The sequence below is a fragment of the Microtus ochrogaster genome, chromosome 1 (genome assembly GCF_000317375.1).
Source record: "Microtus ochrogaster isolate Prairie Vole_2 chromosome 1, MicOch1.0, whole genome shotgun sequence".
Classification (NCBI taxonomy): domain Eukaryota; kingdom Metazoa; phylum Chordata; class Mammalia; order Rodentia; family Cricetidae; genus Microtus; species Microtus ochrogaster.
Genome location: NC_022009.1, coordinates 38,278,782 through 38,291,138, shown reverse-complemented (window position 1 = coordinate 38,291,138; position 12,357 = coordinate 38,278,782). Strand labels below are relative to the sequence as shown.

General features: G+C 54.0%; 1 protein-coding gene across 1 annotated transcript; it reads right to left on the bottom strand.

Annotated features, from left to right (window-relative positions):
- Positions 1-393: 393 nt before the first annotated feature.
- On the bottom strand, positions 394-12,070 carry Chga (chromogranin A). Its single transcript, XM_005343478.2, has 8 exons — positions 11,855-12,070; positions 11,095-11,141; positions 8,788-8,881; positions 7,978-8,046; positions 5,396-5,527; positions 3,547-3,948; positions 2,597-3,057; positions 394-836 (listed from the first exon to the last, which is right to left on the bottom strand). Exons 1-8 carry the CDS (start codon positions 11,973-11,975, stop codon positions 753-755), a joined length of 1,410 nt encoding a protein of 469 aa, XP_005343535.1. The 5' UTR covers positions 11,976-12,070; the 3' UTR covers positions 394-752.
- Positions 12,071-12,357: the final 287 nt, after the last annotated feature.

Sequence of the window (12,357 nt, the reverse complement as noted above, 5' to 3'; positions counted from 1 at the left end):
CAGAAGCCATATTGGGGAGTCCAGCATTGACCTGGTACCTGTGACCAGGCAGAGGTATTATCCTGGGGCCTGTCAACCTCTGCCCAGCACCAAGGCAGCTAGATGACAGCCCAGAAGGACAACCTCAGCAGAAACTGCCCAACTCAGGCATGGCTGGGAGACAAGTGAGCAAAGGGTGATGGACCCTGCCCTGGGGTGGTGACCATCCTCACGTCCCGTCTGGGCAGTTCAGCACCTCCATCTACAGATAAAACTGAGGCTCAGTGATACAAAGATGCTTGCCCGTAAATGGCCCAGAAAGGAGTACCCCAAAACACACACTCAGCCCAGCCATGAAACTACCCAGTCCTTCTACTCAACTCTGAGTGGAGGGGGAAAGAAAAAAGTCAAAGAAAAGGAAAGAGCCCAAAGCAGGTTTATTCTGTCAACAAATTTTATCTGGAATATCGTAGTCAGGAGTTCTCGACTTTCACCCAAAGGTCAGAAGTTATTGCAGTTGTGCCCCGAGGATAAGGTGGAAGAGAAACTTCTAGAAAGCTGCCTGTGTTCAGAGAAGGAATCTGTGTTGACAGTCAGAGCTGTCCTGCCGGAGTGTCCAGGGCAGGGGCTGGGAACAAGAGGGGATGAGGGGCAAGAGGGCAACCTGGGCTCTGGTGGCCAGAGGCAGCCTCCCTACTGGGAGCTGCATTCAAGCCACAGGACCAGGGTCACAGGGTGCCTTGAAGCCATGGCTGCCCCCACCAGCCAGTGCCTCAGCCCCGCCGCAACGCTTGCAGCTGGTGAGCCACCTTCTCCAGCTCTGCCTCGATGGCTGACAGGCTCTCTAGTTCCTGGTCCTAGGAGGGAACAGACAGGGTCACTTGGGACTGGCCCAGGCTGGAATCATCTATGGCACAGTCGGTCAGACTGGCCCTGCTGTTTGTTAGCAGCTGGTCTCATTCAAGTGGCTTGTGTCTGAACCACGGGGGATTTCTCAGCATTGCAGGCACAGTGATGCCATCAAACAATGCTGGGATACTCTGGGGACCCTCGTGGGCTCTTATTCAACCCCCATTTCATCCATCAACTATGGACCAGTAGGAATTTGTTCCTTCAGGGTACATGGTTCCATTTGGGTCCCTTCCTCAGTCTGGATACCAGTGCTGGCTCTGGGATGCAGCCAGTCTGGCTTGATCTGTCTCCTACAGCCTCTGAACCTGCTGGGCTAATGGTCAGAACTGTGTCAACACAGACCTGCTCAGGGCTGGGTTCTGACATTTGGTCCTAACCCTAGAATCTCACACGCTCCGGTCAGGACAGTCAGGGAAGCAGGAAACCCTCCTATTAGCCTCTAAGTCTCAAATTTACTGCCTTTCAGCGCAAAGTCTGCAGGACACTGACAGAGACTATCCTGGAAATAGGGATTCTAGATCCTTCTATCTGAGAACAAGCCATGGAGGGAGTATGAGTTCTTTGTTGCTGACGTTTCTAGCAAGACTACCCCCCACCTCATCCTGTCTATAACACCCGGGGTCCCTGCTTCTTCACTAAAGGTTCCCTTTGTTCATGAGTAAGAAGCTTTAATGGGTGGGTAAATGGCTCTTAAAACTGCCCATCTTGTCTGGGACCAGGGCAGGAGGGGTAAGTAGCACAGAGCAGTTCATGTTACCCTTCCCCCACCTCCAAGGACTCCAGACCAGTGGCCACTCCTAAGAGGAACCCATTGCTTTCAGATCTCAACAGGATCCTGCTCCAGTTGGAAGATGGGCAGGACCTAAAGAAGGCTTCTGGGTGAGCAGAAAAGAGCCTTGAGGTCCGGGCTGAGGGTAGAGCAGGTTCCCCATAGAATCCCAACTCCCTCCACAGCACCAGCTTAGCCAGGTCCCACAAAAGCCTCCTCTAGCTCAGGAGGCATCCTGCCTGCCGAGAAGCCTGGCTCTCACCTCCTGTGGGGTCACGTCCCTGGGTCCCCATACCACCCCTGCAGCTGCCCAAGTGGCTTTGTGTAGACCAGGGTTTTGTAAGTCATGTTGTGGTGAGAATGAGGTGAACTGGAGAGACCCCATCCTCCCATTTCACAAATGGGGGAACTAATGAGACTCGGAGAGGGAAGAGAGGGACAATGACCTGCCCAAGGTCACACAATCAGGACCAGGTGGAACCCACATCTGCTGGCACCTCCATGCCTCCCTGTCTGCTCACCAAGGTCCAGCTAGCCCTGCCCCTGCTATGCCATTGTTGGCTATATGTGAGTTTGAACCCAGGAGGAGGTGTAATCGTATTGCCTGGGGACGGGGACAACATGGCCACCAACAAGGCTGTCCCTTAGCATCCCTTCCCAGTTCCCAGGAATACAGGTGCCCTGAGAGGCCCCAGGCCAGTCCTACCAAGCTCCTCATCCACATGTCTGATTCCCCATTACTCCCATGTCCTGCTCACACACCAGCAGAGGCAATATCCCCACTCTGTGTCCCTCAGGCACATCTAAGGCCACTGTCCACCTGGCCCAGTAGCTCTATTGTAAGCAAGTGTCCCCTATCCCATGCCCATCTAAGAGAACCATGTCCCCTCAGTGGGGGAGGGGATGCTGGGCGCAGCTGCCCTTGGCTATACCAACCTCTGCTCTGCGGTTGGCGCTGCCTTCCTCTTCCTTCTTTTCCTCAAAGTCGCCTCGGGCCTCCACACTGTCTTCTCTGGAAGATGGCCTCCAGCCCCGGCGCAGCTGAGGCCTGGGGTCCCTGAAGCCATAGGCCCGGGCCCGGAAGGAGAGCTTCATGGAGCGATCAGGATCGTCCTCCCCCTCCAGCCGCTTCTCTGCCGTCAGCTCCTTGGCCAGCTGGTCCATCCTGCTCCACCGCTTGTCCTCCCATTCTCTGGGTAGATGCTCCTCTTCCTCCTCCTCCTGCTTATGCTCCAGCTCCTGGCTCTTCCTGCCTGGAAAGAGACCTTGGGGCGGCCCTGCCATCACGTCTTCCCCGTTGTCCTCTAGCCGAGAGAGCTCCAGCTCCCCCTGGGGTGACAGAGCTTCAGAAGCTCCAGTCTTTCCAGCTCCATCCAATGCCTGAGACTCCGACTGACCTGGAGTGGGTGGTGGCAAGAACTTCAGGAAACGGTTGAGGAAGGGCTGCCATTTCCCCAGACCCTGCTACTCCCTCGGATCCTCTGTGCAGCCACTTCTAAGGCCAAGCTCAGCCTTCGGAGTCCAGCCAGCACCCCCATAGCAGACCCATCGGAGCACAGAGCAACCCTGTATTGTGCTTTGCAAGGCACAATACAGTGGGGGAGCCCCTCGCTGAACCTCACCCTGTCTTCCCTGCATTCTCCAAGCACCTACCCGAAGCCCTTCCTCCCTCTCAGGTGTTTTGTTTAGGAGTCAGACAAACTGCAGTTGGAATCATAGCTTTGATCGCCAATTAGCTGTGTAGCCTTAAGCAAATTACATGACCTCTCTGAGCCTGCTGTTCTCCTGGACGGTGGAGAGGACACCCGTCTTTCAGCGTTGTTATGGAGGTGGCATAAGGCCACCCTCTCCCAGACACATCAGTGAGGTCCTGTCACTGTACGTACCCTCATCTTTCTGGATCTCCTGGTATTCGGTTTGGGAGTGGGAGCTGGATGTTGCGGTGGGGGCTTCTTCAGGCCCAGACTTCTCTCTAACCTCCTTGTGCTCTTCCTCCTCCTGCTTGGCGTTTATGGCTTGTTGCCGGACACTCAGGCCTGTCTTGCTATCCCCCGTAGCCTGCGGGTCCCTGTGCTCCTGTTTGGGGAGGCTGGCCGGTGGCTGGGTGTTGGTGGCTGTGTCCTCCTCAGAAGCCTGACTGTTCTCCACCATAGAGGACTTCTGCCTGGGCTCTGGGACAGCTTGAGGCCTGGGTCCCTCCGTGGTTCCCTCAGAGCCATCCTGTTGCCCCTCGTAAGAGTCCTCTCTCTTCTCCATGGCTTCCGTAGATGGAGTTTCTGCTGTAGCGTCTGTGAACACAGAAGGAGAAAGTCAAGCTGAGGACCCAGCTGCCTTCCGGGACTCCCGAGGCTAAGTTCAAGCCTGCCGTCAGATGTCTTGGCTTCCAGGAAGCCCACCCTATGAGAAAGATTGGGGTCACCCTTTCATATTTTATATTTAATTTGAAGCTTGTTCTGAGGTCAGTTGAATTGGACTGCTTTAATTCTGCTTTTCCAAACAGGATTGTAATTTTGAAAACAAAAATGGAACCCCAAATCAAAATAAACATAATTTAAAATGACCCCAGAAGATAGAACCCTGAACTGTGAACTAGGGCAGCATCTGGACTGCAGTGTGATCTGGGCGAATCATTTAACCTGTTTGTGTTCAAGCCTATCCCTGCACATCTTGAGTGCTGTGTGACCAGTACAGGCTCCACTGAAAGGTGTTTTCTTAAAGACAGGCTTTTAAGAGTAACAATCCCTCCTGTTTTTGGATTGGCAGCTGCTGAACAGAACACCACCAGGCACATGCTACTGTCACCAGGGCTTCAGGGTTCCCAGTCCACAGAACTCAAAACGATCTTCAGAAAGCCAGGACACCTGTCATTGCTCAGACTCTGGAGGCCCACCTTGCTCATTCCTCCAAATGCCAAGCTCGGGGTCTCCGCATTAAAGCTTTCAGCTGTGTGTGTGCGCGTGCACATACACACACACACATACACACACATGCATACACACACGCATGCATACACACACACACACACACACGACACTATTCCCTTCTCATAGCACCACAGCAATCTCGACGCTGTTCCCATGGGAGCAATATGTGGGAGTCTGCGCACCATGACAAGCAGCCACCAGGGTGACAGTGCAATTGATGCAGGGTGCCTGACACCAGCTGATGTGGGGTGCCGGGCACACCTTTATGTGTCCATAGTTGGCCCAGGGGATGACCATAGACAAGTTTCTGGGAATTGGCCTTTCTGTCCACTTTGGACACAAAAATTCCAGCTCTGCAGTTTGTCACACTTCCATGGTGGGAAACTGGTTGACACTGCCCAAGGATGCCTTTTTTACTTCCGGGTCGATGACCCAGGTCATTTTGTATTTTGAAGCCACTCCTCTGGACCCTCCTTTGCACACCTTCACCTAAGGTGGTACCTAGTCCCAGGAGGACAGGAGCAGGAGACAGGGGCTTTGTGGCAGGGGCTATGAGGTTGGCCCAGGGTTACTCCTGCCTCTGGAGCAGGGGACTGGTGTGGGGCCAAGTTGGGGGCTTTGGATAAGAAAGAGCCAGGTTCAAATTCTGTTATGGTATGAACCCTATGGAAGGGACTTAACCTTCCAGGCCTTGGTTTCCGACGTGTAAAGAGAAGGGAGCAATAGCTGCCTTCCTGCTCTGAAGAAGCAGTGCCCCCTGGGGACCACTGTTCTTCTTGCGACCCCTCCTCTCCCAGCTGGCCACACTGACCTCCATGCTTGGCCTCAGGGCTCTGGTTCTCGAACATTTCTGAGAGCTCGTCCTCGAAGCTGCTGTGTTGCTGCTGTTGTTGCTGTGGCTCCTCTTGCTGCTTCGGCTGCTGCTGGGCCCGCTCCTTGGCACCTGGTAGGAGGGGGCAAGGGGAGGTGCCATGTGGCCAGGCCCTGACATATCTGTCTATGACTCTGTAGGCCTACTTCAACCCTGTGAACATCCTGTGTTCTTAGAGAGAAGCTGAGGGTACAGGTTCTCAGCTGGGGTCCATCAGGCTACACCACCTCTCTGACTCCGTGTCCCCAGTGGGGAAGGAGAGAAAGTTCTTCTTGTACCTTTGAGAGCAATAAGGGCCCAAATGGAATAGAAGCATGTCTATTCCAGCAGGAGAGCAATAAGAAACCCTCAGGACCTATGACACGACCGCAGCCCTGGGTTTCTCATGGGCTCTCTTTATTCAAGAAACTCCAGCTCTGGAACCCCAAGTCTGGCCCCCAGAGAAGGTGGGTGCTGTGCCTATCTCTGAGCCCAGGGCTGTACCTACCTTGAAGCCCAGAGTCCCTTTGCCTATATAGCCCCTGTTGCTGTTGCTGCTGCCCTGCTGAGTATCCTGCAGTAGTGTCTGCATCAGGACACAGCTCTGCAGCTATGCAGTCAGTGCAGGTGAGGAAGCCTGTCCGACTCAGCTGCAGTGGGCTTCAGGCCTCCCCTGGCCATGCCCGTGGTTTTGTGACCTTGAGCAAGAGCAACGAGGGCTCCTCAAGGTCAGATGCTCATTTATAAACAGACTTGTAGTAAATGTTAAGGCAGAGGTCCCAGGGCAAGAATATTATACAGAACCCAGGAAGGGATGGAGGAATGGTCATGATGGTTGAAGACACACCCAGTGCCTTCATAATGGAAAACAACCCAGTGTGTAGATACTCTGTGTTATTAGATACATATATGTAAGGGTATAGAGTAGGGCCCATTCCTCTCTAACAATCTCTGTTGAAATAATTTTTAAATGGAATATCCATCCAATATTTAATCTTAATATTATCATTAAAATATCTAATGTTTTGTTTCAAAGCATCACCCTGGAGACCTGGAACACCTAACCTCCAGCCACACTTTAACCCTGGCTACCTCCTGAGGAACGGGGAGTGCCCTGTGCATGGACCTGGTACGGTGGGTGTGTGGAACATGCCTGCAACCCCAGCATTCCAAAGGCTGAGGCAGTGTTAGCTACAGAGTGAGACCCTATTTCAAAACAAAGACAGGACAAAACTGATCATAAATACCCCAGCGCCAGCCACCATCCCCTGTATGCCAGGCATGGGTTCTGGGGCTGGGGCTGTTCGGTTGGTGGAGTGTTTACTTAGCATGCCTGAAGCCCTAGGTTCCATCTCCAGCACCACATAAAACAGTGTAGTAGCCCACGCCTGAAATCCCAGCCCTCTGGAGGTGGAAGATTGGAGGGTCTGAAATTTAAGGGCGTCCTCAGTAATACGGTAAGTTCCAAGTCAGACTGGGCTACATGAGATCCTGCCTCAAAAAAAAAAAAAACAAAAAAAACATGGAAGGTTGGTCTTTATTGCCAAAACAGACCAGCAAGTGAGAGGAAAGGGGCAAACTCCCACAGGGAAGGAGAATTGCTAGGGTTAATTTTTTGTTTGTTTGTTTTTCAAGACAGGATTTCTCTGTGTGGTCCTGACGGTCCTGGACCAGGCTGGTCTCGAACTCACAGAGATCCGCCTGCCTCTGCCTCCCAAGTGCTGGGATTAAAGGCGTGCGCCACCACCACTGGTACTAGGGCTAAGTTTTGCTTGCTTATCACCCAAATCTCTCTCCATTTTCACACACAGCTCTCACTGCCCCAAAAACCCCAGGGTGGCCTTGGTTTGAGTTGGGCAGAGATGACAGATTGATGCACAAGGCACTGAGGGCGTATCTCACAAGCCTGGCTACTTTCCTCAGAAGGCAGCTGGGGCAGAAGCAGAGCTGGAGCCCGGTCCCTCCAGGTCTCCAGGGCAGTGCTTCACCCTCCCTCAAACCAGGAAGTGGCTGGGGATGGGGCTCTGAGAAGAGCTTAGCTCTCTGTCCTGGCCAGCTGGCACTCCCTCAATGCTGTGAGCCCTCAGCCTCAAACCCTGTCTGAAAAGCACTGGATTTTCTTAGTCTCCTGGGAAAAGTCACCTCCCAGTCTAAGACACACTGTAAGTCTGGACTGTGTTGAAGGACTAGCAAAACCTTGCCTCCCACATAATCCAAGGAGCAAAGAATCACAAGGAAGCGAGAGCTTTCTCTGTGTGTGCTCACTTCTGGGTCCGCAGAGAAGAACCCTTGTGGCCTTCCTGGATGACCGCCCTCCAGAGGCCAAGGAGTGTCAGCAGAATTGTGTCTACTCTGAACAAGGTGTACTCACTGTGTGGCCTTGGGGAAATCACTCAGCCTCTCTGAGCCTTAATCTCTTTTAGCAGTCTGGACCATAGAGTCACGTAGCGTGAAACACCCCACCTTTCTGCTCAGCCTCCACCCGCGTTCTCTCCAGCTCTGTTGCTGGTTTTCCCCCAGAACTGTGTGTGGTGCTGAAATACCTTGGAGAGCCAGGTCTTGGAGTTCCTTCAGCAAATTCTGGTGTCGCAGGATGGAGAGGACCCTCTCATCTGCAGGGAGAGGACACAGTTACCGGTGGCTTCCAGAGGACAACCCCGAGAGATTAGCAGGGACACTTTCAGCTAGCTCAATCATTTATTCTGGAAACTCGGCACCAGGAGGTAGTGGGAAGCCCGCATCTTGGTAGAACACTTTGGGAATTCCCCGTGTCCAAGATGTCAGTCACCTCCCTGCTGCAGCAGAAAGGTCACCTGCTGACTCTACACCCAGCCCCCACGGAAGGAGCGGTGGACGTCAGGCTCCACTGAGCCTGAGTGTGTAAATACTTCCCACTTCCATGTTGCCTGCCCTGTCTGCTCCTCCTGACATCCTTCATTTTCTACCTGTCCATCACCAGTGCTATCATGTGTTAGACAAACTGGATTGTCATCTTGGAAAGATGTGGTCCTTCACAGGCCCACTTTATACCCTCTATCGCAGATCCAGAGAATGGCTACTGGTGTCAGTAGGACTCCAAACACTGGGAATACAGCCCACAGAACCCTGGTGCCCAGGGTGCCCAGTCTGCAGGCTGCTGTTCCAGGCCCTTCACTCTGCCATGTGTTCCCTCTGAAAATCTACACACCTCAGGACCAGTCCCAGGAGCTGTCACCTCCTCATGTGTGCTCCTCAGATGCCAGCACAGACCAGGGCACTGGGGCAACGACTGCTGGCGGAGATGATTAATCCTGTCAAGAGACACCCACCCGCACCCTGGCCTCCCAGTCCCTCCTCCAGCCTCTTGCTCCTACCTCCTTGGAGGATCTCCAGACACTCAGAGCTGACAGGCATGGGGCTGGGCTTGGACAGCGAATCAGAGATGACCTCCACGACACACTTCATCACCTGGGAGACAGCAAGGCAGGCTGTGGCTGGTACAAACATGGAGCTTAGTCCCTGAGGTGCTAGGGCAGCTTTCCCAGGAGGGCAGAAGAAGAACATTTATGTTATCTGCAAGAGGACCTGGGGCTCACCTCTGCTTCCTTAACCAGACCTTGTAGAGCCGTAGAAACAGAACACACACACACACACACACACACACACACACACACACACACACACACACACACACACTGTGAGCCAAACCAATCACATGGGCATGCCAGCATGTGTCTCCAGGGGACCACTGCTGAGGGAGAAAGGGGAGTATATATCTGCCATCTTCCCCCTCTTTGGGTAGTTCTCTAAGGACGGTGCTGCCTTTGAGACCTAAGAGGACCTCTGGGGGTCCAGCAGAGTCCAAAGGATCAGCTCCTCCATGATGTCCTCCAGGCTGTCCAGTGAAGAACACAAATCTACCCAGGCTCGAATTTGCCAGAAACAGGACCACGTCTCATTCTGCAGCCACACTATGTGACTCCACATTGTTCCATGGGAGAAAAAAACCTTGGCTGGATGTGGGATGCCAACTAGTTACATCTCAATGCTCATGCCAGCCCAAGACATGTATGTCTCTGAACGTTGTATGAGGCGCAGCAGGTAGAGAAGCCCATGGCAGATAGCTGGCCTCTGAAGACAGTGTGTACCGTGTGGAATGCTAGCTGTGTGATCTGGAGCAAGTGACTAAGTCTCTCTGAGCCTTGGTTTCCCCATATGTAAAGCAGGGATGAGAATGCCCACTCAGTGGAAAACACTTCATCACGTGGGAAGTGCCACACACGCTTAGGGAGAGAACCACATCAGACCTGTTTCCATAGCCTGTGGCTGGGTGGAGGAGCAGGAGGTGCCAGACACGCGTCAGGCAACACTGGCAGGGAGCGAAGGTGTGGGAGGCTGTGTCTATGGGATGTGGAGACATCCAACCCATGGTTCCAAGATAGCAAGTCGGCAAAGGCTGTCGGAGTGTGTAGTCATAACAACCTCCGAGCAAACACGCAGGTCATCCCTAGCTGCTGGTACCTCTGACTCCAGCTGCCAAGCTATGGTGGTGGGAGCAAATCTGGCAAGCAGCTCCCAGGAGCATGTGCCCTTTCTCCCCAACACCAGGCTTTGCATAGAGAACACCAGGAAACCACCAGCTTTTGAGGGGAGATACCAAGAAACAGGAGTTGGGTAGGGGTCTCAAGAATGCTGGGAAGCAGGGCGTTGTGGTGTATATCTTTAATCCCAGCCCTCGGGAGGCAGAGGTAGGCGGATCTCTTTTAGTCTGAGGCCAACCTGGTCTACATAATGAGTTTCAGGACAACCAGGGCTACTGTCAAAAGAGACCCTTTCAAAAGGAAGGAAGAAAGAAAGAAAGAAAGAAAGAAAGAAAGAAAGAAAGAAAGAAAGAAAGAAAGAAAAGAAGGAAGGAAGAGAACATAAAAAAGAACGATGATGAGATAAGAAGGAAGGCTCTAGGGAAATCACTGAGGGCCTACGAGGTTCCTGTGGCTTCACCCATGGATCGAGACACTTACAGAAGCTGGATTCTCTGAGGTTGTACAGCTAAAATGATGGTGGGAAGTTAAACACTGGCCTGTGTACAGTTACCAACAAATAAACAAGAAAATACTGAAAAAACTGAACAAATAAACAGTGAGCTCTTGGGTGCCTTTGGCTTTTAGCTGTGGCCTCTCACAGAAGACGGCCCTTAGACCACGGAGAACAGAATTCTCTGATGCCCAGATGGAGACATCCTGATCCTGGGAGAACAGCCCTGGTTCTGATGAGGATGCAGTCCAAAGATTTGGTATGGCTTGTTTCTCACTGCCAGACGAGTCCCTGGGCAGAGGCAGGAGGCAGAAGCGGGAGGCAGAGCAGGGAGTCTGAGTGACGAGGTGAGGGCAGAGCCAGGCAGGTCTGTGGACACCTAGGACAGGAGAAGCTATGGTCCTGGCTCAGACTGGTGTCCCTGGTCCCAGGTCTCAGCAGGTGAGATGTGGGCCACTTGGGAAGTCACTGCAGCAGGGCAAGCAGAGATCTTTGATGTCTTCTTGTGTAAGCTGTCCCCAGCTCAGCTGCTGCAGTGCTGCCTTTGGCTCTATGCCAGCCTCCCTCCTGCAGCTGCCCAAAAACTGGCCAGGAGGTGCCCACAGGGCATCCTCCCTCTCCCAAGGTACCCCAACGTTCCTTCTTACCTTAGTGTCCCCTTTTGTCATGGGGCTGTTCACAGGGAGGGCAAAGACTGGAAAGGAAGACAGAGAGAGAGTGAGAGACTGCTAACTGGGGTTATTTCTCCACACCAAGGAAAGCCCAGCTCTTCCTATTGGGGGGGGGCACTCGCACTTGCTCTCCCAATACTCTCCCTTACACCGATGCCCCAAATCCAAATAAGTCACCAGCACTGATTCCTGTTTCCCTTCCCTGCCGCCCCAACGGGTGGCCCTCAGAGGCTGTACTAAAGAACCTCAACCCTTCCCCACCAGAGGAGGGTGCATGCAGAGCTGAAATCAAGTTTACTCTGAACAAGACCAACCATATGGTGGGACGGGGTAGGTAGGAACAGAGGCATGCAAGGGGAGAAACACCAGAGGTGGTGGCAAAGATCTGGGGTGGGGGGAAGAGATCAAGGGCAGACTAAAGGGTGGTAGGACGGGAGGATTGGGGAACTAGTGGCAGTCCGTTATCTCCCCCAGTGACCTTGGTTGCGCAGAGCCCCACACTGGTGGGTGATGTGGAGGTGGGTGGGTAGGGGGAGCTGCCCTGCTGGGTTGGGTCAGACTTCACAGTCCCCACAGTCCATACGGGTGTGGTGGGATACCGGAGGCCACACTTGAGTCTAGCGGTTAGAGCTAACCCGCGTCCTGACTGGGTGTTGTCCATGGTACTGAACCCTAGGGCGCCGCAAAGACCTGGGGCAGGAGAGGAGACCCTGCTACCGAGCCTAAAGCAGCTCACCTTGTCCAGAGCACAGCAGAAGCGCCAGAACCGCGGCATAGCGCATGGCGAGTCGAGTGGTGCGGGTCGGGTGGATGAACTGCGGCAGGAGGATGGCAGAAGTGGGTCTATGGTCTGTCATCTCGAGCTCTTGCCCCAGCGGGATGACTGCGGTAGCGGCGGTGGCGGCGGCGGCGGTGGTGGCGGCGGCGGTGGTGGCGGCGGCGGTGGTGGCGGCGGCGGCGGTGGTGGCGGCGGCGGTGGTGGCGGCGGCGGTGGTGGCGGCGGCGGCGGTGGTGGCAGCAGCAACGCTATATGCCTCTCTTTTATACACACCACACACACGCACGCACGCACGCACGCACGAGCGCGCGCATACACACACACACACACACACACACACACACACACACACACAGGAAATTACGTCATAGGACCGCCCCCTGAGTCCTTTCCCTACCTTCGGGTCCCGCCCTGCCTCCAGGCTCACCTCTGGCTGCCTCCACCCTGCCCCTAGCTAGTGG